Below are 27532 nucleotides of genomic sequence, written 5' to 3' on the forward strand. Positions count from 1 at the left end.
GAGCAAGTGATGCAGGTAACGTAATCAATCTTCTTCTGCGCATGTAAATACAAAAGCCGTCGTCTTCTCTTATTCTGACTTACGTGTGTGAACGGCAAGACCTCATCTTCTTCTTCTTCTTGCTTCTTCTTCAAGCCTAGCTGGAGGTTAGACCTGAGTGTAGTCGTCGTTTCGTGCCTTCCTCTTCCGTTTGCTGCTGTTGGCTCGCTTGGCCTCGCGCTCCACTCGGTAGCTCACTTCCCGGTCTTCTTCGAGTTGGGTCACATCAGCAGCACAGCCTGGAGGAGGATATGTGAGAGAGATGTCGTGGGCATGTGAGCGACAATCTTCTTCAACAAGGGCACCACCATCAATGCATATAAGAAGAATGATCAAGCCAACGCTAACGTGCAAGCTACGGACCTGCAACTGGACACTTGGTGCCCTTTCGCTTGTTGGCTTTCATGTGAGCCAGGATGGCCTCTTTGCTGTAGAGATGGCCGCACACGGGGCTGGTTGAAGTAGAAGAGCGGTGTGGGTGAGGCGACCGGACAAAGAGGAAGAGACCAGAGATCAGCGACGTGAGACGGGGGCGGGTGAATGACGTACTTCTTCACTGGCTCGACTAGAAGCTTGCGCGTGATGGGGCACATGAGGTTGTTTTCGTCCTGTGTCGCCATCACCACCAGATCGTCGTTTGCTTCATCGGGAAGTGCCTCATCGGGATGGTGCACCTTCTGGAAAGTGAAGTGTGTGAGCACAGAGCGACGAGGGGTGGTCATAGTGCTTGCAGGACCGCACCCAGACTTTCTGTCTAAACTCGCGGTATCGCGGATGTCGCTGGAACTGTGCATCTTCCTCTGCCGCTTCGGCGTGTCGTCTGTCGATGAGCTCCACCAAGTTTGTTTCACCCTGCGTGGAGTGAATAGGGAGAACGAGACCAAAAGAGCAAAATCAGGCGAACGCACCTCTTCATTTCGCAGCACGTTTCGAACTTCGCCGATAATGGTGGCATGATCTTGAAGCAGCTTTTCCATGGTGATGTACGACTGCATAGCCTCGTCCAAATTCTGAACCTGATAAGAATTTGGCCGTTAATCTCCTGGTGATGGACAATTCAAACGAGCATTCATACTTTCTCTCCTTCGCCCTGCTCCTCTAACGCGACCGCCACTTCGGTGGCGAGAGTCATCGCAATCGCCAGTTCATCCTTGATTGCCTTGTGCTTCCCGCCCAACCTATCGAGCTCTCGCTGAAGTTGCATCTTTCGCTTTTGATCAGAAGCAGATTTTCGTGTTTTGGGCAGAATTTTTGGCGCCAGATGAAACACATTTGGGAAACACAGAAACCGTTCCGAAATCAGAAGAAAATTAATTTGCTGCCAGCTTCCACTTGTTGAACAACGCGAGAAGCAGAAGAATCCAAGCGAGAAGATGGCGTCAGCACTGAAGGCTCAGTTCGAAGCGGAAGCGGCAAAGCAGAAGGCGTCGCCGGCGAAGCCTGGCCAGCCCACTGGTGTGCAGGGACTGATCAAGCAGCACAAGAACTTCATCGAGCCGCCCCCTGCCAAAGGTACGCCTCACATCGACAAGAAGAACGAAAAAGAGGTCGTGCTAACACCTGGACGTGGTCGTGGTGCAGTGAGTTGGAAAGCTGACGACAATGGCACCACCTCTGCGGCTGAGGCGTCGCACATTCGCTACACCAAGGAGGGTGGCAAGCCCAAGGGTCCGCCCCCCAAGAAGAGCTTGACGGACCTTCCCTAAAGTGGAGGTTGTAAACTATGTCATAGCTAAGCCCCTGTACATCATTGACACATTTATTGGATCAAAAAAAACAGAAAAAGAATTGGAAGTGAAATTGGCAACGGAGGAAATTTCTGTTTGCTGGAAGTAGATTCGCTAAAACATCAAAATCACCCAGCCCTGCATCTGGCCACATTTCATCAATTCTTGTTCTGTGCCGAGAGGAAAAAGCCAAGGTGCCACCCACCCATGAATGCATGCATGCATGCAGGCCCTTCAACTTACGATTAAACTCTCCTGCTTTTGATTGGATCAGTCTTGCCATGTATGACTCAGAGGGTGAAGACGATGATGCTCTGCTGTTCCCTACATCTACAACCACCCCCTCGCGGCCAGTACCCTCACCCTCGCGCCCAACAGTTGGCACAGTTGGCACCTCCCGACCGGTGTCACAGGCGTTGAGCGACCGTGACGCCAAAAAGCCACGAAAGTCGGCCGGCGGCGAGGATGGGTACAACAGCGACGATGAAGGTCGGCAGGGAGCCGTTGCCGACTCACATGGCACGCTTCCTGAAGACGAAGGAGCTTTCGAGGAGGACCTCAGACGGGTCGGCTACCAGATCAAGCGGATGACAGGCGACGGCAACTGCCTGTTTAGAGCAGTGGGTAAGTGTGATGTCGCACCTGCGCCATTGAAGTGGTAGAAGTGCTGAGTCTTCTCTTCTTGTTGCCACCAAAGCTGACCAGGTCTATGGCGACGCTGAGATGCACGACGAGGTGAGAAGTCGCTGCATGGACTACATGGTAACGTTGAGTCTTTCTGCTTCTTCGTTCCACCTTCAAAAAGAGTTCTCGAGAACGTGACGGTTGCACTCAACTCACTGGCGTGTTTGTTGCCCACTGCAGGAGAAAGAAAGGGAGCACTACTCGCAGTTCGTGGCCGAGGACTTCACAGAGTACGTGCGACGGAAGAAGCGGGACAAGGTGTTCGGCAACCACTTGGAGATCCAAGCCATATCCGAGATCTACAATCGGCCGATCGAGGTCTACGCCTACGGGCACAGAGGTACGTGGCGTCTTTCGATGCTGATGGCGACTGGCCAATCGGGACTAACAGTACCTTACATTCAGAACCGATCAACATCTTCCACAAGCACTACTTCACGGAGTACGCGCCGATCCGCCTCTCGTACCACTGGGGCAACCACTACAACTCGGTCATCGATCCCGAGAATCCCTCCGTGGGCGTTGGGCTCGGACTGCCGCAGCTCAACAATCCCGGCCTGGAGATGGAGCGAGCCATCGAGCAGGTACGTACCTGCAACAAACGAGTCTCGCCTTGTCTTGCCTTGTTCTGAACGCGTTGTTGGTGTTGTGCGCTCTGCGTGCAGTCGATCGAGGACACACTGTACAAAGACGTGGTGGAAGCGAGCGAGTGGGAGGCTACGCAGAAGCAGCTGGAAGAGGAAGTGCTCCGCCAAAGTGCGCTCGAGGCCAACGTCGCCGTGCCCGGGATCGACCGCGAGGGCGACTTCTTCATGGGCGAGGGCGAGCTCAAAGCGGCCCTCGGCGGTGCCTCTCTGGACCCCTCTGCCGGCAGCGGCCTTGCAGCGTTCGGCGACGAGGACGAGCAACTCGCTGCCATCCTCCGACAAAGCGAGCTCGAGTACTGGCAGTCCCTGAGTAGGGAGTAGAGACCAGAGCGTGTGGTGAGGGGACGTAGCCGCCTAGCGTTGTTTTTTGTGTACATGATGACGTCCCGTCTCGTGTGCGGGGCATTTTGGAAGAAGTTTTGATTGGATGACATTATTCAGGTCGACAAAAAAGGCCAAGTTTATTCTGCGGCTTTTGGTGTGGAGCCTCGCGCACTAACGCAAGCAGAAGACGGACCGTACACTCAATGGACACACCTCCGGTGGTGCAGACGAGCTCAACCACAGCGACTGCTGGCGGTGCTGTTTATGAACCGACAGTTATCGAGTGGTGGCAAGACAGCAGCACCCCAACTATCATGGAGACACAACAACTTCAACATCAGCAACAACCCCCACAGCAGCAACAAGCCTTCGGGACTGCAGACGTCGAGGCAGACACGGCAGCACACCAACAAACCGGGACGCACCAGATGGAGCGTGCGCCCAGCCTTGAGTTGAAGATGGAGACCGTCATTCCCAACCGCGAAGAGATTACGAGAGCCAAAGAGCAAAGCCGAGAAGATGCACAACTAAGAGTACCCCCCTTTTGCACACTTGCATCTTTGTTTTTATTTATTTATTTATTTATTTTCTCCTTCCGACCACTGCGAAGACGTACACAAGATGGATAAACTCGCAGCTGAAGGACGGCTCGCCTCCCATCCAAATCAACGACCCCATACAAGACCTGCGCAGTACGCCCTCCTCTTCCACTTCCCTTCCCCCTCAACAGAACCTCCGTCTCCACGTGTGGGCTATGAAGCAACCATTCCTTGAAACCACTACGGTGGTTGACTTACAAACCATGGACCTTCACCCCATTGGCTGCAACACACCTGGAGGAGACGAGCCACCATTAATACTCTGCCATGGCTCACTGTTGTGTGTGTGTCGTGTGTGTCGTGTCTTTGTGTGCGTGTTCGCGGCACGAATGTAGATGGCGTGGTGCTGATCAACCTGCTCCACCGGCTGTACGGGATTCAATTGCCGCACTACCACATGCAACCGAGCAGCAAAATACACGCTCTGGACAACGTGGTGATGGCGTTCAACATGCTCGAGCAAGTGACGAGCACCAGCTACCCCTTCCTCAAGCCCGCCAGTACTGCCACCACGCCACTCTCCCTCCCTCCCTCCCTCTCTATTGTGCTGGCGCCTGCAGTTCGCTGACTGGATCGATCGTGATGGGATTGGCAGACGTTATCGACGGAGACGTCAAGATGATGATGGGCATGATCTGGACACTCGTGCTGGACTCTGGAGTGAGAAAGCCGCTTGCTGTCGGTACGGATCCTCGTCAAGGCGAAGGTTCAGTTTCTACGCGTCGATTGCTGAATGTACATTCATTGTTCTTGCAGGAGGCGCTGCTGCGAGCGGAGCGAACACAGGAGAACAGTCTCCTCGTCCGCTCAACATGCAGTCTTTCGAACAGACCGCGAACGCGGCCCTCTTGAACTGGTGCCAAGAGCGCACCAAGGGCTACGAAGGCGTCAACATCCAGAACTTTACGGAGAGGTGCGTCATCTCCTGTGGCGTATGGTGATCATCACGGTGTGAATGCATGTTTCACTAATCATCAAGCTCGACTCTGTAGCTTTGCCGATGGATTGGCCTTCAACGCTCTGCTGCACAGCTACGACCCCTCCCTGGTCGAATACCAGATGCTGAACCCTGTACGTTGCCCGTCGCTCTGTGTGGTGCGGTGGTGGTGTGGTTTTTTTTTTTTTTCCTCATCTTCATCTCCATCAGGCCTCCAGGGACGAGAACTTGCGCATCGCATTCACCACCGCCGAGCACAGGCTCGGCATCCCGCAACTCTTGGATGTAAGCGACCTTGATGGGCAGCATCCGATCGACGCGCACAGCGTCATCACGTACACCTACCTACCAGTCACCACCCTCGTCTCATGGTCGCCACGTTGTCGTTGACTCGTCGCTTGCTTGCGCATGCGCCAGGTACGTCTCTGAGTACGTCAAGCGGTTCGAGGCGCCAAGGTCGGAGCAGCACAGGCCTCCCTCCCCAGTACCGGTCCCGGCGTACGTCGCTCCGGTGGAGGTGGAGCCGCTGAGCTTCCCTCAGCCTGTGGCCCCTCCGCTTCCGCCGCGTCAGCAGACGCAGCAGGCAACGATGGGCTACGACCCGTATGCGGGCTATCAACAGCAGACCCCGCCGCCATATGGCTACGGGCTGACGCCTCCTGTGGGCTACTATGCGCCTCCCGCGTACCACCCCCAGCCGCCCGTCCATCAGCAGGCGCCTCAGGGTCAGGGCGTGAATCTCGTAAGCATTCCTCAGTCTCATGCGCGTTTGCAACACGCCGTTATCTCACGTAACCCCCCTCTGTGTCCTGCAGTACGACCACCGCAAGCCAAAGGGAGGAATCGGGCGAAGGCTTGTGGAGAAGACGTACCTCTGGGGCAAGAACTGAGGCCTTTGCCCGCTCGGCCGACTTGAAAATAAACATAGAATTGATTTTTCTTTTGTTTGGCAAACAAGTCGCTACACGAGATGGAGTCAGAAGAGGTCGTTGCTGAAGGGGCAGGCGTTCCCAGTTCGCCTCGCTCTGAGGTGAGCAGCTCACGTGAGACTTCTCCCAAGAGGCGCGGGCTCAAGCAGAAGGCGCCCCTCGCGAAACGACCGCGGTCTGCTGGTACCCTAACCCCCCCCTCTACATGCTACAGACCTTCATGAACCTGCACGCTCGTTCCAGAAGTCCAGCAAGTAGCTGCGATGGAACCCTCTCAAGCTGTACGTCTCTTTGGCACGCTACAAGGTCCTACAAATGGTCATGCGCCACTTCATCTTGTCTTAGGCTCTCGGCCACACGCTACCATCATGCTCGTTGGCATTCGCCAAGCTGCGTGGCCGCATATCATCGCTCTATGATGAGATGAGCCACCAACAGGTATTACTTCCTCACACCAGGCGTGCTTGTAATAAGCTCTCACCCCCTCCGTCAGCTGTCCATGGAGGAGGAGCGTAAAGCAAGGGAGCAAAGCGAAGCCAAGGCCAAGGCGCGAGCTACCGATACGCCCACTTCTCCTTCTACCGAGGGCCACGAGGAGTACGTTTGCGAGAGACGCCAGGTAAGCCACCATCGTTCATTCTTGGGGGTGCGCGTGCTGCCTGACTCTTCCGCTCGCGTGTCCGAGACTAGCTCGAAGAGACGACAAAACGAGCCTTGGAGGAGAACGATAAGCTGAAGCACGAACACTCGGCGTTCGCAGCCAAGCTCAAGGCCAAGAGCGACTGTATCGAAGCTCTCAAGGTATTCATTCGGCCGAGCCAAATCTGATTGATGGTAGGATGGGTGAGATGCTTGCTACTCGACAGGCGAGCAGTATCAGTTGGAGGCCAAACTTGGAGACAAGGAGAAGCAATTGGCGGCTCTCGCTACGAAGGTTAGCAGGAGCGACGACTTGATCGACATGTTCGAGCTCAACTTCAAGCAAGTACAGCAGGAAGTTGAGGAACTCTCAGCTGCCTTTCGCATGGAGAGAGACACCGGTATCGTATCTCTGCGATCAGCCCCGATAGCGCTAACTCGTTCGCTGTCCGATTAGTCGAATCGCTAAAGAAGACGCACTCGTCCATGCTGAGCCAGCACGAAGACATCACAGGTACCTGGCCTCGACTTTTCATGAAGAGACGAAATGCCATTTGACTGTATGAGTGCGTGATACCACAGAGGTGCTGAGACTGCGCAATCAAGAAGCATCGAAGTATCATCAGCGCCACAAGTCGCTGCAAGATAAAGTCTTTACGCTCGAAGCAGAGGTCGCAAGCCGCCAGGACAGAGTAGAGACTCTGGAAGCCGAACTGAAGAAGGTAGATTACCGGCTTCATGTTTACCCTCCCATTGCTAGGCCATCTGACTTGTCTTCCCGGTCGCTAGGAGCAGCAACAGACCAGCAATATGCGCGAAGATCTGTCCAGAGCTAGGAGCGACAAGGAGGTATCGCTCTACTCTCACGGATGAGTAATGAAGTCTGCTCAGACTATGCCTCCCACAGTCCTCCTTGAGCTTGTGCGAACAACTTCAAGGCTTGATCAACGATGCCACCAAGCGAGCCTCGGATCAGGAGGCACTAATTGCCGAGCTCAGAGCAGCAAACCAGAGCCTACACGATAAGAACTTCGAGGTAAGCTGCATTGTTCATTGTGACCGATCGTCGCCTCACCTCCGTGCAGCAACAGCGGGAGAGCGCGGGGGAATTGAATCTGTCTCGGGCGCGTGAGGTGAGCTGAAAGCCGAGGTCGAACGCCTTGCCCAGCGGCTGCAAGTGGCGGAAACCAGCAGCGAGAGCGCCAAGAAGGAATGGGCGGAAAGAGAACGCGTCCTCCAGGAGCGTTTCGCGCTGACACAGCAACTGCTGAAGAGGCAGACCGACCAGTACCTTCCACCCACCGCCCACGTTCTGCCACTCTCGATCTCAACCTACACTCTCTTGAACACTTACGCAGCGAGGAGAAGCTGAAGCGAGAAGAGATGGCGAAGCAGAGGTCAGCCGCAACAGAAGCGTGCGCACCCGCGGCAACGCTGGCTGAGTTGCAAGCTCCTAGCGAAGAACAGCCCGAAGAGCATCACCTCCAGAAAGAAGATCCCATGCAGGAAGAGAGAGCACCAACGGTACGCAAGGAGCGCAGATGGGATTGCACCGTGCTGACGAGTCACTGGCAGATGGTCAGAGAGATGTTCAAGCAGACTCCCGAGGAGCCGGCTCACGCGACGACTACAGCGTGTTCACGCGCGCTCGGGGTAACTTCTTCTCGAGCCGTATCGGTGGAGCCGTCGCCGAGGCGAGAGATGTCCACCGTGGGGTCGTCCAGTCGCCCAGTATGCTTGATCAACATCGGAGACGAGGAAGAAGAGCCGGCCATTCCCTTGGCCTGCTCTCCACCTCCCAAAAGCCGTCAACGCTCAGCTGCCTTCCCCTCGCCGAAGAAGCGAGAAGCCGAGTCGACCTTCTTCTCGAGCCTCGAAGAGACGAGCGAAAGCGACCACAGGAACAAGAAAGACGAAAGCAAGCACATCGCTCACTCCCTGGCAAGCCCAGCTGTGCCTTCGCCCACGTCGGACGCCGACAGCGGAAACAGAAGGAGGTCGAGGCTGCGACAGACGCAGCCCAGCACTGCGGCGGCGGCCCTCGTCGAGAGGAACCTTTGCTCCTGCGGCCAGCCGGGCTACGGCCTCATGGTACCACCACCGACCACCATCTTCTTCCGCCTCAGCCTCGCCAAAAGCCAACATGTTGGCTTCTGTTCTCTCCGCGCAGTACCGCTGCCGCATCTGTGGCAGACCGTACCACAAGGAGTGTGTGGATGACGGCGGAGGACATGCATTCGGTACGCGTGCACCCACTCGCCCAACGTTGATCGGCGCTTATCAACCACTCCTGACTGAAGAGAACTGCACACCACAGGCGCACTCTACACATGCCAGCAATGCAAGACGGACCTCGAGCAACACGCGTGATGAGTCTCTTACTCGTCGAGGAAGGAGCGATCAATTGTAGATAAGAAGACGACGACGAAGACGGAGAAGGATCACGCGGGGGATGAATGCGCACTTTGATTGCGCTTCGTGTTTCACGTCAGCCAGGACAGCGCACACTCGCGAACAATAAATAGAAGAGCTTCAAGCAAACATGTCGTACTCGTCGTCCACCATATCCTCGTGGACGGCGGCGGTGGTCTTCGTGGGGGCCTTCTTCTTTCCCTTCTTGCCCTTCTTGGCCGAGGAGGCCTTGAGCTTGTCGTTGACGACGACGTTGAGCGTGGCGATGAGGTCCTTGACGTCTTCGGCCTCGACGTTGACGGTCGCTTGCCTGAGCATCTCCTTCAGGAAGGTCGTGTAGAAAGCGCTCGCCTGAGTGAGCAAAAGACTAGTCAGATGCGGCCTCGATCACGGATTAACATGATTATGCAGTTGTAGAGAGTGAAGGTTGGTACCGAGAACGGCTCCACTTTCTTGCTCACCAGCTCGGCGAGCTTGATGAACTCCCTTTCGCTCCTGGGCTTAAAGGTCTCGAGTGTGATCTCCTTCTTCGCCTCGCCCTCGTCGCCGTCATCGCCGAACAGGATGTCCGAATCTTTGAGCGCCGAGTCCTTCACGGCGAACGCGTCCATCGCATTTTCGAGATCGGAGGCCACGACTTGCTCCTGCAGCCTCTTCTTCTCCTCGTAGGTCAATTTGCGCGGGGCTTCTTCCTCTTCCTCTTCCTTTTGCCTGATTTTCTCGGCAAGGGCCTTTCCTCGCTTCTTCTTCCCCGATACTTGCGTGAATGTCTTCTTCTCCTCCGCCGGACCAGCGGGGACCTTCGGTTCCTTGGGCTTACCAAAATCCTCCCAATCATCAGTAGCAGGACCGGCGGTGTCCTCCTCCTCATCATCCCAGGCATTTACGATGGTGGGCTTGTCTGCCGGCACCTTCACCTCAAAATCGTCATCATCTGCAATTGCGCATACATATGGCGACAACATTACTTAATTGACCCCACAATTGTGTAGGGTGAAACACAGGGCGTACCCCACGACATGTTCGGTCTGATGCTTGCTTGTGCCTCCCTGGCCTAATCGCGGAACAGATCAACACAGCTTGAAAGGAAGAAATGCGCAGGAAAAGGTACATTCTCCAGATTTTGCTTCCATCACCAAAACTATGCGGAAATCGGGCGGCAACCACAAAAAGTTGAAAAATGTGGTTTCGCCACCGCGGCAAACAAGTCCGGCACAGACCAACTCATCATTCACCATCACAACAATCATGTCGAACAAAGCCGCCGCTGAAGCCAAAGCCAAGGGTAACGCCTTCTTCCTGAAGAAGCAGTACCCCGAAGCCATCGAATGGTACACCAAGGCCATTAAGGCCGACCCCAATGACTCCACCTTCTACTCCAACCGGTGCGCTGCGTACATGGGCCTTGATAAGTTCAACGAGGCGCTCGGTGATGCTGAGATGTGCATCAAGCTGCAGCCCGCTTGGGTCAAGGTGCCGCCCCTCCCCGCCTCGTTGCACTTTTACCGCAATTTTTACGCATTTTGGCATTAATGCCAAAAAAACGGGATCGCTTAATGTGGTTTTTGTCACTAGGGATGGTACCGCAAGGGTGCTGCCCTGATGTCTCTTAGCCGCTATGAGGAAGCTGCCATGGCCTTCAGGAAGGGCGTTGAATACGAGCCTCAGAATGACGATCTGAAGCAGAAGCTCGAGGATGCCGAGAGGCAGGCCAAGTATGCCCCCAAGAGGTTCCGGGAGGACGGCGTACGCTTTCCCCTCTTACCCGCATTTTTCAACACTCTCTCAATCTTGCATTTGCTTTCATCTAGTCTGCTCTCAACGCCGCCGAGCTCGCCAAGGAGGAGGGCAATGCTCTCTTCCGTCACGCCAAGTACGAGCAGGCTATTGACAAGTACACCAGGTGCGCTTCTCTCCTTCTCTTCTGCTCGCTCGAGTGAGCTTTCCTAGCGGCGGCAATCTCAACTCGATTTGGCGCTCTTCTTGTGCAGGGCCATCACGCTTGCCTCGACCGAGGAGGAGAAGGCCACCTACTACACTAACAGGGCCACCTGCTATGCTCAGCTGCACCATTTCAAGGAGGTGGTGGACGACACTACTGCGGCGATCAACATCAAGCCCTCTTCCAAGGCTTATCTCCGTCGCGGCCTTGCCCTCGAGAGCCTGGAGAAGTACAAGCTCGCTCTGGAGGACATGAAGAAGGTGCTGGAGCTGGACCCTAGCGCGATGGTGGCTTCGCAGGCGATCCACAGGCTCACGCGTGCCGTCAACAACTTGTAAACCATAACGAGGGAGAGTGCGATTGTTGGCCAGTTTTGTGATGGAAGCGAACGATTCGAGATTAAAAAAATGAATCGTGGTCGCTTTTCCTTTTGATTTGTTTGATATAAAACGCACAGATGCATGCACCGCCAACATGAGGTCCAACTTTCGTGCACACTACTACACGTCGTTGGGGTTTCAAGGAGCCGAGCTGAAGAGCTCGCTCGAGCTCATGCTCAAGGACAACGTTGTTGGTCCGCTCACCGCCCACAGCATCATTTGCATCTCAACTGTAATTAATCAGAGATTCGTTTTGGCCGCAGAAACGAAGAAGCTACACAAGATCTGCTTGTCGTGTGCGCTTCCCCCCGAGTATCGTGCCATCATATGGAAGCTTCTACTCGGTACCTTCTTGTCCAAACCTTGCCCAGCTGCGAGCAGCTCCACCCGTCTGTACTCTGCTCGCTCACAGCGCTGTGTGCAGGCGTGCTGCCGGTGTACAGGGAAGTGTGGGAGTTCGTCCACCAACAGAAGACAGCTCAGTATGAGGACATCAAGCACGCTGCGCTTCTCATCTATCGCTCTGTCTTGTCACCGTCCGACGCGGCCAGGTGCCTCTCCACTCTGATCGTTGAGCGGCAGCGACTTACATTGTTTCCCAGCGACACAATCCGATCACTGCAGGGCCGACCGGACATCTCACAGGCTCCCACAGAGCACACAGACGATTCCCCATCAGTGCCTCGAGCAATCCCATCACCATCATCCGCCACAGCGCAAGTATGTTTCATGTTTAGCGCGCGTGTTTGGTGCGTGTGGTGCGTGCTCGCTCATGTGTTTGTGGCACAGCTTTCCAAGAGCGAGATGGCGGACCTGCTGTCCGTCGTGTACAGAGTACAGACGTATTTATTCGACGAATCGTCACAAACAGCTCAGGTTCGGACCTGGTCTCTCCTCCCCCCCCCACCTGCACCATCTGAAGGCTTGTGTGGCTGACCCGCTGTCCGCTTGCTTCTCACTAGAAACAAGACTACGACGCCGAAGAGCTACGCCGCATCGCCGAAGTGTTTTGCTATGTGTGCGGGACGCAGAGCGAGGCCGACGCCTATTGGTGCTACTCTGCTTTTCTTCAGTGCCGAGAGCAGATCTATGGCCACCACGCCACCGGCATCTACCACCAAGTACGACATGTTCGCCCTCATTTGTCACCACCGGCCTGTGTGTCTTACACTTCGCCGTTTCGTGTTTCTCCTCCTGTGGCCTCTCCTAGATCAACGTTCTCTCTCGCCTTGTCGAGAAGTGCGTGCCGGACGTGTGGCGACACCTCCTCTCGCTGCACATCACACTCGACGGCTTCAGCTACCAGTACAGCCAGCCCGTGCCCGTTCACTGCACTCGTGATGACTCCAAGCCGCGGCTTCTTCTAACTCTCATCCTCCCTTTTCAGGTGGTTTCGGGGCTATTTCACATCATGCCTCCCGCTACACTCTCTGGACAAGTACGTTGACCAACCCTGAGTGTGTGCGACGGCGTGTGCGTGCGTGTGCGACGGTGGGTGTTGTGTGCGTGTGCGGCGTAAGGACACCGTTGCGTTTCACCCACCGCTTTCACCCGGGTCTCACTGCTATTTTCTCCATCCTAGGGTGTGGGATCGGGTGATGGCGGTATCGCACGATTTCCTCGCCTGCCTGGGCTGCGCCATCGTCATGCACCTCAAGTACAAGATCCTCGACATCTCCAATCCGCGCGAGCTCAAACACTTCCTCGGAGGCGTTCACGTACGACCTCGCGCGCCTTCCGTCCGGGCGGACAGTTCTTCTGATGTTCACCTGTTATGATCCTCCACGGCCGCTGACTGTCAGTCGACTCTCGCCCAGCTGCCCAAGGTGAACGTGGAACAGTTGATCGCCAAGGCGACCGAGCTGTACTCCGGCGACCTACAAGAACTGCAGGTCAAGACCAAGCAGCTGTCGCCAACTTGACCGAGTGGCACGTGCACTGACCTCAAGAACGCCCACGACAACAGTCGCTAGGGCGGATGCTCTCCTCGCCAAGGAGATGCTGCCTTTGCCAGGGAACGAGCACACACTTGTAATCCCGTGTGCGGATTGGACAAACTGGTTGAAATTTCATTAAATACTCTAACATAGCTCACGCCTCGTGGCGAACCAGATTCTGTTTTAGGTAATTTAAGCTAACAACTGGACTCTTCGTTGAGAACTTGATGAGCATCCGCCCGTTGGCCGGAGGCAAAGTGAAGTTTAGGCATCGGTGTGTTATGTGTTGTGTTTCCCAGAAGGAGCGGGGTCGGCTTCTTCCTTCGCACGTAACCCGTCTTCTTCAGCCGGCTGGTTATACTCACTCACCAGTCTCCAGATCCTCTTGACGTTGACATCAGCCACCACAATCCCACCACCCTACGAGTGTCCGCAGCACCCTACAACTCACACAGCACACAAGACATGACGAGCTCCGAACAATACCACGACGACTCCGGCCAAGGCGGCACCACGTGCACGCAGTCACAGACACAAACTGAGCTCGTGGCGGTGGCCACGGCGGTCGCTGCGGCCGGCTGCAGGCTCATGGAGCGCCGGGGCAAGCTCCGCCCGAGGAAGAGCGTCTCCGAGATGACGGTGCCGTGCGAGTCGCGCACCGAGCTCAAGTCCCTCCAGACCACCCAAGCCGGTATGCAGCTTCATCTCCTTGCTTTCGCCAACCCGAATCAGAATGAATTAATCTGCGATCGATTTTGTTTCTCATTTCTTTTTGATGTTTTGTTGCTGACGTGGCAACAGGCGTGGAGGTGTCGCGGGTGCAGGGCTCCCTGATGTTCACGGTGGGCCACTACCGGGTGTGCCACCTCATCGGCAGCGGCGGTGGCGGCCGCGTGTACGCGGGGCTCGACCCGGTCACGGGCCAGCAGGTGGCGCTCAAGATCTGCTCGAAGCAGCTCACCGATCGTCAGATGGAGAGGCTGCGCACCGAGTACAACGTCATGAGCAACCTCGCGCACCGACACATCATCAAGCTCCACGGCGTGTTCGAGAACGACTCCCGGCTGTGCCTCGTCATGGACTACGCCGAGGGCGGCGACCTCTTCGAGCACATCAAGGCCCACAAGCAGCTGCCGCGACCAGAAGCGCGCCGCCTCTTCCGACAGCTGGTGAGCGCGCTGAGCTACATGCACTCCCAGGGCTACATGCACCGCGACCTCAAGCCTGAGAACTGCCTCCTGGACAAGGACCGCAACCTCCTGCTCGCCGACTTTGGCTTCTCCAACTTCTGGTCTTCCTACAAACTGGAAACCGAGGGTGCGTCCCCAACAACAACATCTAAAACCAACGGCGTTGGTTGGCATTGCAACCATCAGATTACCAACACGCAGCATTCCATAGGTGTGGGATCGCTGAACTATGCTTCGCCTGAGATCATCACATCATCGGCCACATATGTAGGACCCGAGGTGCGTACGAACATATGTTTTGAAAACCCACATAAATTGCTGTTTGAGAAGATAGGAGTGCTGACATTGAAGCACCCCAGGTTGATTTGTGGTCGCTGGGCGCTGTGCTCTACACGATGGTGACCGGCAAGCTGCCCTTCTACGCCGCCGACCCCACCAGCACCCACCGCAAGATCCGCCGGGGCGCCTGGCGGGTCGATGCGCAGATCAAGGGCGATCCCGACGTGTTCGACCTGCTCTGCCGGCTGCTGGAGCCCAACCCGCTCAGGCGCGCCACCATCTGGGACGTGATCAACCACCCCTACTACAAGGGCAGCGGCATGATCAGCGCCGAGGGCGGCTGCGGCTCGTCTTCCACCACCACGCGCACGTCGCCGCCGGTGTCGCCGACGGGATCGGACACGCTCAGCTTCCTCCCTGATTCATCTTCATCCAGCGCAGCTACTGCGACAACTTCATCTTCGTCCTCCTGCTTCTCCTCGTTTTCCTTCTGCACCTCTCTGTCTTCGTGCACGTGCTCGACGTGCGCTACCGCCTCCTGCACGACATCGACATCGACATCGACAACCACCACGACGACGCCGCTACGCACGAGCACGCCGGCAAAGGAAAAGAAGAAGCGAACAAAGCACTTGCTCACACCAATTGCAGAGTAATGTTGTAAGTAAAACAATATCTATATTTCTCTATTTCCTGACCGCATAGTTTGCATGCCGTGAGAGCTGCTTCTTTTTTCTAATCTTCAGCGGCGATTTATTTCGATTTGTTGAATTCAAGAGATCAATCGAACAAGATAATGTCCATCCACAAGCTCGACAAGACCCACGCTACGGTGAACCTCGAGGAGGCCGCCACCCGCACCGGCACCATCCGCTCGGTGCCCTACCACGAGACCATCGCCTACCAGCGCTTCTACGCCAATGTGTTCACCAAGGCCACCGTCTTCGGCAAGAGGCTGATTCCCCTGACCAAGAACTACGCTCCCACTGCTTTCCGCTGGGGTGCCCTCGCAGGTCTCGCTGCGGCCTACGTAATCGAGCCTTCCTTCCTCACGAAGTACTTCACCAAGTCTGAGTCCAAGTAAACAATTGTATGCCCCCCCCCTCAATTTTCAAATCTTTCGCCAATTTAAATGTTCCGAGCGAACATGAATCAATTGCTCACCTGCGCCCCCCCACCGACGCACAGAGGCCTCGTCATCTCTCCCCTCCCTCCGCAAGGCGCTCAACGGACTTTGGTCGCTACGTAGAAATAAATAATTATTCCATACTTATTGCTACAAGTTGAGCTGTGTGCTCGTTTGGCACACCCGCCCTCTCCACTAACACGACAACTGGCAAGGCTGCTCGCCGTCCTTCTCCATGTGCACATCGCGCAGGTGTATCCTGTCCTCGGCGAGCTGTTGTTGATTCCTGTCGTAGAGGGTTAGACCAAAGAAGCCGGCGTGAGCCACAAAAGAAGCTGATGATGGTCATCAGGCGTACCAGATGTCGAGCTTTCGCTTGGCCTTCTTGGCGAGGGCGTGGAAGGCCTGCTCGACGTTCTCGCCGTCCTTGGCGCTGACCGAGAAGTGGGGCATGTCGCCGTTCTCCCTGCACCACGCCTCGGCCTTGGCATGCGACACCTTCCTCTGCTCCTCCAAGTCTGTCTGAACGTCCATGAGACCATCGTCATCACATCATCGTCTGCTGCATCAACGAGCAGTACATGACAAAAAGAACGAAGCAGTGAAGTACCTTGTTGGCAAAGACGCCGAAGACCGTGTGGTCGACGTCGGCCTGCGTGGGCATGCTCTCCTCGTAGACGCGCTTCCACTGTTCCAGCCGCTCGAGGGAGCGCGGGTTGGTGATGTCGTACACCAGGATGCACACGTCGGTGCCCCGATAGAACACTCGCCCCAGCGTTTCGAAGCGATCCTGCCCCGCTGCGCTCCCACCAGTTAGAATTAGAACAATCAACCACTGTGGTGGGAGGGGGTAGTAGTGATGCAGTGTACCAGTGTCCCACACTTGAAGGTAGACAATGGTGTCGTCGACCAGCAGCTCCTTGGTCAGGAAATCAGCCCCTGTGAGTGCGAAGGGAGAGTGAGCATAGGAGGTCGGTTTCACCAGACGGAGGTACGATACCGATAGATGCTCGATAGAGCTCTCTGAACTTGCCCTGCACGTACCGGCACATGAGGGACGTCTTCCCCACGCTGTGAACACCAACTCGTTATTATGTCACTCTGCCTTGATGTCACCTTGACAATTCATGAGTGGTGTGGTCAGAACGCACCTGGAGTCGCCCAAGATGAGGACTTTGAGGAAGGGCTTCGTGTTGGAGTGGGCCACAGTGACTAGGAGATGATGAGATGTTGTTGTGCGCGCAGTTGAGTTGAATTGAATGCAGCCAGGCTGGTCTCATCCACAAACAGTGGTGCACCCTTTCATCGAACAAAAGCAGAAGTTTGCAGAAGCAGCTGCCCCATCGTGACCAAAGAGCAGCATGCTGCACGTTTGCTGCCCCTTCGGCAGGTGCGGCTTCCCAAAGCTGACCGCGTTGGGGCACGTATCAGGTTTGGGCAGCGCACGTTCCAGAAGTCACTCCCAGCCAGCGCAGGAGCAGCTTCGCCAACCTGATCTTCTCCTGCACAATTCGTGCACAAGCCTCCACTCCCTGGTGTGCTGTCGGCTTTGCCTTCCACGTTCGCGCCATCATTCTAGACTGACCCCTAGGGCCACTCTACGCCTTCTCAGCCTTCGATCGTGACTAAAGGAGGTATTATTCCAGAATCCACGAATGCTACAACCTGTGCTCGTTGGAGGGCTGCCACGAACTAACACTGGCAAGGCTGCTCGCCGGTGTCATCCGCGTTCACGTCGCTCAGGTAGGTCCTGTCCTCTACGGGCTGTTGTTGATTCCTGTTTACGGCGGAGAGACGCTGGTTAGACCATCTGCTCATGAGGCATTGTATGATAAGATGCCGGCGTGGGTTGTAATAGAGATATACCACTCATCAAGGATTCGCTTGGCCTTCTTGGCGAGGGTGTTGAAGGCCTGCTCGACGCCATCGCCGTCCTTGGCGCTGACCGAGAAGTGGGGCATGTCGCCGTTCTCCCTGCACCACGTCTCGGCCTCGATCTGTGACACCTTCCTCTGCCCCTCCATGTCCATCTGCACGCACACGAACAATCCTCGTGGTTAGGCGCATATCGACATTGTTCAGCGTCGTCTGCTGCATCAACTACACCACCATAGTACAAAGCAGTGAAGTACCTTATTGGCAAAGACGCCGAAGACCGTGCGGTCGACTTCGGCCTGCGCGGGCATGCTCTCCTCGTACATGCGCTTCCAGTGGTCCAGCCGCTCGAGGGAGCGCGGGTTGGTGATGTCGTACACTAGGACGCACACGTTGGTACCCCGATAGAACGCTCGTCCCAGCGAGTCGAACCGCTCCTGTCCCGCTGCGCTCCCACCAATGTCACAGTTGAGGAATAACACCGGGGGGGGGGTAGTTGTGGCGCAGTGTACCGGTGTCCCACACTTGGAGGCAGACCACGACGTCATCTATCAGCAGCTCCTTGGTCCGGAAATCGGGGCCTGTGTTGTGTTGGTGTGTGAAGAGGGAGGGTGAGTGTAGGTACCCCAAGCCTCGCACATCACCAACTGCTGTTGCAGACGTTGTGGGTGGCACGATACCGATGGTAGGAGCATAGTTGCCGAATCTGCCTAGCACATACCTGCGCTGAAGGGATGTCTTTCCCACACTGCACCACGACAACATTGTAAAACGTGTAAACAGTACTAGTCAGCCACACATTGTCCCACCACCGCGTAATGTTGTTGGCATTCTTTCCAGCACGCTCTCTGCATGGAATGCCCAGAGTAAACGCACTGGGAATCGCCCAAGGCGATTATCTTGAGGCAAGGCTTGGTCTTCGTGTTGGCCATGGCTGCTTGAGTGCAACCTTGTGTGTCAGGCAGCCACCCTCAGTTCATAGAACAGAGAAAGGCAGAAGTAACTGCCCAAGCGTGAAATTGAGCACGTTTGCTGCCCCTTGGACAAGTGTGGCTTCTCAAAGCTGACCAACCCGATTCACAATTCACGTTTGCGCTGGCCACGTTACAGAAGCCACTCCCCCGGTCGTACCCCCCGGCTGTATCGCCCCTTGCACGATTCGTGCACAAATATTATAATAGATGGCGCCAAATAACTTAGGCACTTTGCTGACGAAGTTCACGGCTCGCCGAGATCTTCATATCCACACAGAGCAAGGCCATAGAAAAGGAGAGAAGAGAGCAAAGGTGCTTCTTAGCTTACACCGGATGAAGTTCGTGCTGTGCGTCGTTTTGCTGGTGGCCTTCCTTGGCCACTTTGCCGCGGAGGCCTACATCGCCCGGAGCAGTGCCTCCTCTGTCGGGCGCGATCTGCCCAAGGAGCAGTGGTACACCCAGGTATGGCCGCCCTCTCCGTTGATTACATCTTCAGCGCTCCTTGGGCATGTAAGATTCAATTTCTCTTTTTTTTTCTGTGATCACAGAGACTGGACCACTTCAACGGCCAGGAGACTCGCACCTGGTACCCTCCCACAGCGTTTCTTTTTAAAAGCATTAATCAGTTCGTTGGAAGCTGTAGGAGCGGACTCTAACCACGTGTACAAACAGGAAGCAGCGTTATTTCATCAACGACACTTTCTGGAACCCTTCTGCCCCCGGCCCCATCTTCTGTACACCCTCACCCTCTCCCATCCTTTCTGCTGCTCACCCGTCTGCTGACTATCATATTCGGTGGTTGCGGACGACGATGTTGTTGTTGTGCCACACCACAGTCCAAATGGGCGGTGAGGGCGCTGTGAGCGGCGAGGACGTCGTGCTGCTCCAGATGGTGCAATACGGAATCAAGCACGGTACGCTCCGGCGTAGTCCCTCTTGCACACGCGCGTACGACGAGTGCTCAGTGTGTGTCTCACCTGCAACGCACACCACACCACACCACATCACGCACGCACGCATGACACACGCACACGACGACAGGTGCGCTGATGGTCACGCTGGAGCACCGCTTCTACGGCACGAGCCAGCCTCTGCCCGATCTCTCCATCGAGTCCCTCCGCTTCCTGTCCTCTGAGCAGGCGTACGTCACCTCACCTCCCTCCCGCGCCTACGTGCGTGCGTTCGCTCATCACCGGCTTCATTCACCGACACCTTCTTCTTCTTGTTGTTGTTCATGTTGGTGTTGGTGTTTGCTCTCTCCCTTCTCCTGCCCCGCAGTCTCGCCGACGCGGCCGAGTTCCTCCTCTGGCTCAAGGACCAGTACCAGGCGCCCAAGTCGCCCATCATCACCTTCGGGTGCTCCTACCCCGGTACGTTCGCAGCGAGAGCCCATTGCGCAACAACGCCCCACCGAGCCCGCTCTGCCATGCAAAACTCACAAAAATGGCTTAATTTTTTATGATTATCTTTTATTATTATACTTTATTTATAATTTATTTCTCACATATACTTTTTGTGCTCCTATCGTGGCGCTGTATAGGAGCGCTGGCGGCGTGGTTCCGTCTGAAGTACCCGCACGTGACCTACGCCTCGGTGGCTTCGTCTGCGCCCGTGGAGGCCACCCTCGATTTCTTCGAGTACCTCGACGTCGTGGACCAGTCCCTCGGTGAGTCCCCTCCCCGCCTTCTATTCGCCGCCGCCGCCGCCTGGGCAAACGTCGTCAGCTGACCGAGCGCCCACTTCCCTCCAGAGTACTTCGTGGGTGACAAGTGCGTCGCCAACATCAAGCAGGCCACCACCGCCGTCAGCCAGCTCATGGCCAGGTACGACACACGACACTCAACACACGAACCCAAGTCGCACACGCACCACCGCACACGCACACCGCCCGCGTGTGGAATGTTCTTCTCAATGTTCATCTTACGCGTGTGAGCAGCCCCGGCGGAAGGGCCAAGCTGCAGAGCCTCTTCAACTTCTGCGGGCCGATTCAGAACGAGCTCGACATTGCCAACTTCTACTCCTCCCTGGCTGGCAACTGGATGGGCACCGGTACCGCCCCCTCGCACACGCATCGCAGCTCACGAACACACGAACAAGAACACACGCACACACGCACACACGCACACACGCGCACACGCGCACACGCACGCACACGCACACGCACACGCACACGCACACTACTTGTTCACTCAGTCGTCGTGTGGTGCAGTGCAATACAACGACGAGAACGGCAACCCTCTCGACGTCATCTACGTACGCGCGCATCTTGGTCAGGCTTCATACGTGGATCATGCTAACGTCAGTGCTCTCTCTCTCCTCCCCTGTGTGTTTCGTTTTCATGTTGTGATTCTGCAGTTGTGCAAGATCATGACCCAGCCCGGCGTGGACCCCCTCACCGCCTACGTCAACATCTCCAACATCTTCCTCCGCTCTCAGGACGTACGTTCGCCTGACCTTTTTTTAAATTTTTATATAATTTAATTATACTTATATTTTATTATTACTTTTTGTGCAGCAATCGTGCTTGGACGTGTCCTACGCCGACGCGATCGCCCAGCTGCGGGACACCAGCGCTGCCGCCGCTGGCGTGGGCATCCGCCAGTGGGTCTACCAGACCTGCACCGAGTTCGGCTACTTCCAGACCTCCGATTCCGGTACCGATCGCCCCGCAGCGTCGGTGTCGTTTCTCTCCTCTAACTCGCTTGCGCCCACCCAGATGGTCAGCCCTTCGGCGACGGCATGCCGCTCAAGTTCTCCCTCGACCAGTGCCGGTACAATTATTATTTTATATATTATTTATTATTTACTTATTTACTTATTACATTAATTTTATTGTGTTTTTGTTTTTGTTTTACTTTTACTTTTATTAGTTTTTGACGATTGAGGCATTGACCGGTTGTACCGCACTACGCAGTGATGCGTTTGGTCTGATCGACCCGCCCCGAATCAACGCCACGAACCACATCTACGGTGGCAGGAACCTGCCCGCGTGGGGACCGTCCAACATCCTCTTTGTCAACGGCAACATCGACCCGTGGCATGCGCTGTCGATCACCAAGAGCATCTCGCCGTCCCTCACCACCGTGTTCATCAACGGCACCGCCCACTGCGCCAACGTGCTGCCCGCCCACGAGAACGACCCGCCCAGCCTCGTGCAGGCCCGGAAGGACATCCAGGCCCAGATCGACCAGTGGCTCGCCCAGGCCAAGCGCCAGTTTGCCTACTAATCCTCTTACCGTCACCCCTGCTACACCACCACATGTGGGGCTTTTCTTTCACGCAGTGTTTATGTTGCGCTCGGAGCAAATACATCATTTTATTACTATCATCATTTTGTATTTGCCTCGCGCTGCTATTGTACGGTTGGTAAGTTTCGAGGAGTCGTAGCCCTTCGTTCTTTCAAGGCTTGCGGTCGCGCACGCCGGTCACTGCGCGGAGGAGGTGTCGTCATTGTCGGCCGCGCCGTCTTTTTCTTCGTTGGCTGCGGCGGGCAGGGCCTCCTTCGATTTGCTCTTGGACTTCTTGCGGGGCGACGACGGCACGACGGTCGTAGTCTTCAACGAACTGTGAGAAATGCACAAAACAGGTGAGTAACCGCACACGCCGCACACGCACACACGCACGCACGACGGCACGCACCTTTCAAGGCCTTCGGGGCGCTCGGCCATCTTGGGCAGAGTGCGGCAGGAGGTGGTGCGGAATCGGGGCTGGCAGCCGCCGTTGTCGACAGCGGGGAAGCTGAGGGAGGAGGTGTAGGGGCTGTTGGGCGCCGACGCCGGGCCGCCGATCGGCTTCTTGCGGGGCGACACCGGCGGAGGCGGGCCGTGTGCGCCCGGGGCGGGCGCCGAGTGCGTCAGGTCCGGTCGTGGCGTGTCGAAATAGTTGCCCTGCGCTCTCTCCCCTTGATTGTGTCGTGTCGTGTCGTGTCGTGCGTGTGTCAGCCTCACGGACGCCACGAACGCACCAGAGCTCAAGCGTTTGACGACGACGCACCTTCCAGCTGCTGGGCGGCCTGCTGGGCGAGGCTGACGCTGCTCTTCTGCCCGGCCGGCACGTAGACGGCGGCTCGCTTGGGCACGTCGTTCTGCTCACCCCACACAACAGCGGCCCAGTGAGCGGATGGAAAGGAGGAGAAGGTGGTGGATCTGCGTACGGTGAGGGACTGGCCACGAGGGCGAAGGGCGGCCGCTCGGAGCGCCGCGATCTGAGGCGAGCCCAGCAATTCGTTGGCGGCCTGGTTCAGCTCTGAACACGTGTGTGCGTGCGTGCATAGAACGAAAACGAAAGAGAGAACGAAAACGAACGTCGTTAGCGTGTCTGTCGCCCGGTAGTGTGCTGTGCCGTGTGCTCGGTGGTGTACCGATGGTGGAGATGGCGCGCTTCAACTCTCGTCCCTGCATGCCGCCCTTCTTTCGCGTCAAGCTGTTGATCAGATCTGCACCCAGCCACCAACCAACCAGGCGTGAGCAATTAATTTCTCATTTTATTTATTTTAATATAATAATGTTACGTAATTAATTGTTTTTTTGGAATAATAATAAATTAATATAAAAAATAATAGGTGGCGGGGTGAACCTTCTCGGGCGGCTCGGTCGCCGTCCATCTTCTTCTTGATGGTGGTGAGCTCGTTGACCCACTCGGTCTTCTCCAGTTCGCTCTCGGCAAAGAAGCGGATCAGCGACTCACCGAACTCAGTGTCCAACCCGAAGCTGTGCTTGTTCTCTGTGTGCACAGTGTGTGTGTCGCCGCATCAGAACACGCGCACACACCGGGCCGCACACGCACACACACAAAAAGGCGGGAAAAGAGGAACGCACTGGGGTCGTCGGGTATGGATCGCGGGACGAGGTATTTGAGTTGGAACGAGGCACGGAACTTGAGGTCCTTCTCTGCGGCCATTGGCTTTTTCCGCTTCAGCGCCGCCAATCCGCTGCCTGCACACGTGTCGTTGAGTGCCGCACTCAACGTCGCGTCTTGCGCGTGTGTCGTGCGCGTGTGTCGTGCGTACCAGTGCTCTTGGCCACGACGAGGAGGTCGGAGAAGAGGAAGACTTGGTTGGGCTGTCGCTTCTTCTGTTTGACGGACCACACGATGAGCGTGCCCTGTCGCACAAACTTGCGCCCAGGCACCACCAAGTTCTATGGCCCGTCACCACCACACATCCGCGTGAGTCGGAGTTAAAATGTCCATCGTGCGTGTTCGGAGTGGTAGCTCGCTTCTCTTTTGAGTGTGTTACGGAGCTAAAAAAGTAGGGGGTGAGAGGAGCGCACCTCTGCTCTGTTGCTGAAGCGGGATTGGATGGTCGAGACCAAATGTACATGCTCCGACTCCTCGGCCTTTTCCTCGATATACGACGCCACGCTCGCGATCTGGTCCAGAGCCTGCACCAAATCAACGAATTGTTAATTCAGATATTATTAGCAACAAAACACTAAAATGGTAATAGAATAATTATAAGAATAAATCCTACAATTTACCTTTTGGAGGGATTCGAAGTCGTTGTGGTCCTTTTCGGTGTGCTTGAGGAGGTCCCTGAGGAGGAGCTGGTATCGGGGGATCCTCTGTACGGGCATGATGAGGTACGCGAAGATGTCCTTGTTCTCCAGCTTGGCCCCGTTCGACTTCTCCAGGTCCTGTGTCGCGCGCGTGGTCAGCCGCATGTTGTGTCGTGTGCGCGTGCTTCGCGTGTGTCTTATTGCACGTGCGCGCCGTGTGTCGTGTTGTGCGCAGGGTTGTGGGTACCGTGATGTAGGCACCGAACTCCAGCGAGTTCTTGCGGGCGTGGGCCAACTCACTTCGTGCTCGGTCATAGTCCTTCACGTATTGTGTGTAGACCTTCAAGAACAGGCCCTGCACCACACCACCACCACCACCAACATGTATCATGAAATATATTAGCCATCTTAATTGTTTTCTAATCGTATGAAATGCTAAAGACAGAATGTATGTAAATGTTTTTTTAAAACAATATAAACATAAAATAAAAGTATGTAGTATTGCCATGGGGGACAAAATTGCGTACGAGCTGGAGGAAGATGTCGCCGAGCTTTTGGTGTGGCGTCCACTTCTCGACGCGTGGTGTGAGGTCGCGCAGCAATTTGCCGTTGTAGTTCACGATCACCTGCAGATCGTTGTACAGTGACTTTACCTCCTTCAACGTCACCTAAAATCACACCGCACACGCACACGCACACATGCACACGCACACGCACACACACACACACACACACACACACCGCACACAGGTTTAGATGAGTGTAGAAGCGAAATAAACGATCATGGCCTAAAGGCCAGTAGTACCTCGCCGAGCTTGGATCCGTTTTTGGGTTTCCAGACGTTGTCGGTGAGGCTCTCCTTGATGGGGTTGATGAACACGCTCATGAGGAGCATGAGGTTGTTGACGTAGTCCTTCTCCGTCTGCAAAATCTCTCGCGCCACGTTCTCCCGGTAGGCCACGTCTCGCACTGCAATTAAATAAATAAATCAGCGTGTGTCGTGCGGAGTGGTGCGTGTGTCGTGCGGTGTGGTGTGAGGGTACCTCGTTTGATGTAGGCCTTCCGTGCGCGGCCGCCGCGAACCAATGCCTGCAGCAACACCACACCCCGGACCACCTTTTCGTTGGCCATCACCCCGCTCGCCTGTTGTGCCCAGTCGCACACAACGTACGCACATAACAGAGCAAATTGTAAGCATATTGTTTAAAACCAACCAATCAAACAGCGCGGCTGTGATGTGAGTGAGTGGCGATTGGGTACCGGAGCGTCGTCTTGGGCGAGGGCCTTCTCCTTGGAGGCGGTGCTGGCTGTGGTGTTGCGGTAGGCGAAGCGGGCGAGGAGGATCTCGGCCCGCTTTCGGTCGCCCTCGTCAAAGGTGATGTTCCGCTTGTACATCTCCTCCTTGGGCTTGAGCTTGAAGTAGAAATTCCATTCCTTGTCCGCCGTCTCGGCAATCGCCTCTATACACTCCCTGTGGCATGCGCGCGTTGCACGATCGGAGACACGACACGACACGACACACAACAGTGTGCGCGACACGACACACAATAGTAGAGTGATGAGTGCAGTTCGTTAAAGAGTGAAATGATATTCGCGCGCACAGCAACTGGCTGCTGAGAATTCAGCATATCGAGCTCGCGAGTTCCAATAAGTCGGTCAAATGAGAGAAGAGAGGAGGGAGTGGGAACGTACATCACTCGGGCACTGTTTCCGTGCCGGTCCAGGTCGCTCAAAGCAAAACGTTTGGTTGGCGGGATGCCACACTCTTCACAGGCCTGCACAAGACGAGACGGTCGCATAGCGAGAGAGTATGTGTCGTTTCACGCATTAGCCAAAAGAACGAAGGCCATTGACCCGTCGCTTTCGTTCTTTTAGCTCCGAATTGGCAGGAGAGGAGGAAGGAGAGAGAAGAGAGAAAGGAAGAGGAGTGCGTACCGCCAAAAAGAAGCCGATGTTTTCCTTCCGTCGGTAGGCTTGGTTGAGGTCCTTGCCCTCGTAGTACCGCGGCACCGAGCCCATTTTTAGTGACAGCATGAGTCGGCACAACAGTACACCGTCCTGCAAACGTTTGGTTGTGACGTTGGCCGACCAAACCACCAAACGCCGATAGATTAGCGATTTATGATTCTTTGGGGGATTAATCAAGCTAGAAGAGAAGATGGCGGGCTCATCTGCATCCGGTTGTTGAGTAAGAATGAAAGTGCATAGGGAATAAAGCCCTGGACTTCCTCTTTCAGGAGGTATAACAACCATCATCCAATCATACCGCCCTCCAAATCCGACATCGATTCTTTGCCATCAAACAAGAGCGAAAGCGAAGAGGGGAGCGCACCCGAAGGAGCTCGTGGAAGTGGCCGTCTTTTCCTCCTTGAGGGCGTTCAGGTCCTCCATCAGCACCTCGGCCACCCATTCCTGCACGGCCAACTCGCGAAGGAGGTACTCGTCCACATCCGCTGCCGTTACCGACGAATCCATCGTCTCTTTTGTTTTGTTCTCTCTTTTACGATTATTAAATCCTCTTTTTCGTCGTCAAACTCCTGGAGGAGAGGCAAGAGAGAAGAAGATGAGCTGAGAAGCCGAGCTGAGCTTTGTCTTCTCTCTTTCTTCGTTCTTCGTCTCCTGGACCAGCCAAGCCGGCGCCTCTCGCTTTTCGTCGGTGGTGGTGAGTTCACACGCGCGTCTCCTTTCTCGCCGGTGGCTGCGTATGACAGTTCACTGCAGCCACGCGAGCTTTGTGTCCGCGCCGCCCGTAACACAGGAGCACGCAAGGCCGAATATATTTACAATTAGTAATTAATTATAAGTAAACAAATAATCTGGTAAATAAAAAAAAGAGACAAATAACAACAAAAGAGAACAGGAGAGATGGAGGTGGTGCCGGGGCAAGAGTTTGATTTGCCGCTGGACGTGGGCGATGCCGAGGTGAGCGCCGTGGCGTTTCATCCCGACAAGCCCGTGGCCTACGTCGCCGCTGGCGAACACCTCTTCGGTTCACCCCCCTCCCCCCTCCATCATTTATCTTCGCTTCTCTCTTTCCTCCTCGTTGTTGTCGTCAAACAGCGAAAGATTTTTCGATTTAGTTTTTTATCTATTGATTCTTTATTGATTATCTATCTTTGCGAGGCAGGCGTGGCGATCTCTCGTCTGGAATTCATTATCATCACCTTCCATTCTCACGAAATGCATTTTTGATTTGTGCTGCAATCACAGCGTACGACCTGTACAGCGGCGCATTGAGCGGCAGGGGGCGGGTCAATCCGGGCAGTCGCATCCATGCGCTCGTTTCCTCGCCCGACTACCTCGTCGCCGCCACCGAAGTGCGCTTCACGTGTTGCCCCCCCCCCTCTCGACCTTCTGTCTCACTCGTGTGCGGTCGTGTGCGGTCGTGTGCGGTGTG

The 27532-nt window shown here is 55.6% G+C and overlaps 15 protein-coding genes and 1 pseudogene across 15 annotated transcripts in view; 11 read left to right on the forward strand and 5 right to left on the reverse strand.

Moving 5' to 3' along the window:
- Window positions 1-147: 147 nt before the first annotated feature.
- Window positions 148-1243, reverse strand: ACA1_074900 (E3 SUMOprotein ligase NSE2, putative; the record flags this gene model as incomplete). The annotated part of the gene is made up of 6 exons (XM_004353399.1): window positions 148-278; window positions 403-467; window positions 589-716; window positions 781-891; window positions 948-1049; window positions 1115-1243. 6 exons carry the CDS (start codon window positions 1241-1243, stop codon window positions 148-150), a joined length of 666 nt encoding a protein of 221 aa, XP_004353451.1.
- Window positions 1244-1412: 169 nt separating this feature from the next.
- On the forward strand, window positions 1413-1745 carry ACA1_074910 (uncharacterized protein; the record flags this gene model as incomplete). The annotated part of the gene is made up of 2 exons (XM_004353400.1): window positions 1413-1551; window positions 1621-1745. The coding sequence occupies 2 exons, from the start codon at window positions 1413-1415 to the stop codon at window positions 1743-1745; spliced, it is 264 nt and encodes an 87-aa protein (XP_004353452.1).
- A 302-nt stretch (window positions 1746-2047) lies between these two features.
- Window positions 2048-3418, forward strand: ACA1_074920 (OTUlike cysteine protease; the record flags this gene model as incomplete). Its single annotated transcript, XM_004353401.1, has 6 exons — window positions 2048-2119; window positions 2180-2390; window positions 2464-2528; window positions 2631-2790; window positions 2856-3034; window positions 3116-3418. 6 exons carry the CDS (start codon window positions 2048-2050, stop codon window positions 3416-3418), a joined length of 990 nt encoding a protein of 329 aa, XP_004353453.1.
- Window positions 3419-3879: 461 nt separating this feature from the next.
- On the forward strand, window positions 3880-5847 carry ACA1_074930 (calponin domain containing protein; the record flags this gene model as incomplete). The annotated part of the gene is made up of 9 exons (XM_004353402.1): window positions 3880-3954; window positions 4032-4113; window positions 4356-4520; window positions 4616-4702; window positions 4777-4933; window positions 5013-5091; window positions 5168-5292; window positions 5375-5699; window positions 5773-5847. The coding sequence occupies 9 exons, from the start codon at window positions 3880-3882 to the stop codon at window positions 5845-5847; spliced, it is 1170 nt and encodes a 389-aa protein (XP_004353454.1).
- A 538-nt stretch (window positions 5848-6385) lies between these two features.
- On the forward strand, window positions 6386-6982 carry ACA1_074940 (uncharacterized protein; the record flags this gene model as incomplete). The annotated part of the gene is made up of 3 exons (XM_004353403.1): window positions 6386-6505; window positions 6577-6687; window positions 6761-6982. The coding sequence occupies 3 exons, from the start codon at window positions 6386-6388 to the stop codon at window positions 6980-6982; spliced, it is 453 nt and encodes a 150-aa protein (XP_004353455.1).
- Window positions 6983-7011: 29 nt separating this feature from the next.
- Window positions 7012-8182, forward strand: ACA1_074950 (annotated as a pseudogene).
- An 875-nt stretch (window positions 8183-9057) lies between these two features.
- ACA1_074960 (eukaryotic translation initiation factor 3 subunit 1like protein) lies at window positions 9058-9902 on the reverse strand (the record flags this gene model as incomplete). The annotated part of the gene is made up of 2 exons (XM_004353404.1): window positions 9058-9288; window positions 9372-9902. The coding sequence occupies 2 exons, from the start codon at window positions 9900-9902 to the stop codon at window positions 9058-9060; spliced, it is 762 nt and encodes a 253-aa protein (XP_004353456.1).
- A 283-nt stretch (window positions 9903-10185) lies between these two features.
- Window positions 10186-11217, forward strand: ACA1_074970 (stressinducible protein STI1-like, putative; the record flags this gene model as incomplete). The annotated part of the gene is made up of 4 exons (XM_004353405.1): window positions 10186-10410; window positions 10513-10683; window positions 10749-10840; window positions 10929-11217. The coding sequence occupies 4 exons, from the start codon at window positions 10186-10188 to the stop codon at window positions 11215-11217; spliced, it is 777 nt and encodes a 258-aa protein (XP_004353457.1).
- A 136-nt stretch (window positions 11218-11353) lies between these two features.
- ACA1_074980 (TBC domain containing protein) lies at window positions 11354-13181 on the forward strand (the record flags this gene model as incomplete). The annotated part of the gene is given in 10 exon segments (XM_004353406.1): window positions 11354-11453; window positions 11523-11603; window positions 11684-11795; window positions 11811-11979; window positions 12049-12135; window positions 12222-12380; window positions 12470-12564; window positions 12647-12697; window positions 12842-12977; window positions 13077-13181. The coding sequence occupies 10 exon segments, from the start codon at window positions 11354-11356 to the stop codon at window positions 13179-13181; spliced, it is 1095 nt and encodes a 364-aa protein (XP_004353458.1).
- A 480-nt stretch (window positions 13182-13661) lies between these two features.
- On the forward strand, window positions 13662-15321 carry ACA1_074990 (protein kinase domain containing protein; the record flags this gene model as incomplete). Its single annotated transcript, XM_004353407.1, has 4 exons — window positions 13662-13887; window positions 13998-14513; window positions 14598-14665; window positions 14746-15321. The coding sequence occupies 4 exons, from the start codon at window positions 13662-13664 to the stop codon at window positions 15319-15321; spliced, it is 1386 nt and encodes a 461-aa protein (XP_004353459.1).
- Window positions 15322-15461: 140 nt separating this feature from the next.
- ACA1_075000 (uncharacterized protein) lies at window positions 15462-15749 on the forward strand (the record flags this gene model as incomplete). The annotated part of the gene is given in 2 exon segments (XM_004353408.1): window positions 15462-15666; window positions 15679-15749. The coding sequence occupies 2 exon segments, from the start codon at window positions 15462-15464 to the stop codon at window positions 15747-15749; spliced, it is 276 nt and encodes a 91-aa protein (XP_004353460.1).
- Window positions 15750-15986: 237 nt separating this feature from the next.
- ACA1_075010 (Ras family protein) lies at window positions 15987-16843 on the reverse strand (the record flags this gene model as incomplete). Its single annotated transcript, XM_004353409.1, has 5 exons — window positions 15987-16077; window positions 16150-16313; window positions 16402-16589; window positions 16662-16730; window positions 16792-16843. The coding sequence occupies 5 exons, from the start codon at window positions 16841-16843 to the stop codon at window positions 15987-15989; spliced, it is 564 nt and encodes a 187-aa protein (XP_004353461.1).
- A 640-nt stretch (window positions 16844-17483) lies between these two features.
- Window positions 17484-18598, reverse strand: ACA1_075020 (Rab7, putative; the record flags this gene model as incomplete). Its single annotated transcript, XM_004353410.1, has 6 exons — window positions 17484-17568; window positions 17658-17821; window positions 17924-18111; window positions 18179-18247; window positions 18347-18387; window positions 18543-18598. 6 exons carry the CDS (start codon window positions 18596-18598, stop codon window positions 17484-17486), a joined length of 603 nt encoding a protein of 200 aa, XP_004353462.1.
- Window positions 18599-18973: 375 nt separating this feature from the next.
- Window positions 18974-21867, forward strand: ACA1_075030 (serine carboxypeptidase; the record flags this gene model as incomplete). Its single annotated transcript, XM_004353411.1, has 14 exons — window positions 18974-19102; window positions 19189-19226; window positions 19313-19374; window positions 19477-19554; window positions 19682-19781; window positions 19919-20010; window positions 20181-20306; window positions 20391-20463; window positions 20577-20689; window positions 20850-20893; window positions 20996-21079; window positions 21156-21294; window positions 21357-21411; window positions 21555-21867. 14 exons carry the CDS (start codon window positions 18974-18976, stop codon window positions 21865-21867), a joined length of 1446 nt encoding a protein of 481 aa, XP_004353463.1.
- Window positions 21868-22065: 198 nt separating this feature from the next.
- Window positions 22066-26545, reverse strand: ACA1_075040 (RhoGEF domain containing protein; the record flags this gene model as incomplete). The annotated part of the gene is made up of 18 exons (XM_004353412.1): window positions 22066-22204; window positions 22280-22431; window positions 22671-22724; window positions 22794-22885; window positions 23001-23075; window positions 23216-23362; window positions 23458-23574; window positions 23649-23778; window positions 23911-23976; window positions 24118-24273; window positions 24383-24490; window positions 24663-24803; window positions 24941-25104; window positions 25179-25278; window positions 25396-25606; window positions 25828-25910; window positions 26071-26193; window positions 26468-26545. The coding sequence occupies 18 exons, from the start codon at window positions 26543-26545 to the stop codon at window positions 22066-22068; spliced, it is 2136 nt and encodes a 711-aa protein (XP_004353464.1).
- Window positions 26546-27000: 455 nt separating this feature from the next.
- The window catches only part of ACA1_075050 (WD domain, G-beta repeat-containing protein), a gene marked incomplete at both ends in the record, with an annotated part of 5564 nt that continues 5032 nt past the window's right edge, over window positions 27001-27532 (forward strand). The window contains 2 exons of the mRNA XM_004353413.1: window positions 27001-27124; window positions 27346-27452. Of these exons, the coding sequence (XP_004353465.1) occupies window positions 27001-27124; window positions 27346-27452 (231 nt within the window). The remainder of the gene's footprint in view (window positions 27125-27345; window positions 27453-27532) is intronic.

Source organism: Acanthamoeba castellanii (genome assembly GCF_000313135.1).
Source record: "Acanthamoeba castellanii str. Neff unplaced genomic scaffold scf7180000084608, whole genome shotgun sequence".
NCBI classification, from domain to species: Eukaryota; Discosea; order Longamoebia; family Acanthamoebidae; genus Acanthamoeba; species Acanthamoeba castellanii.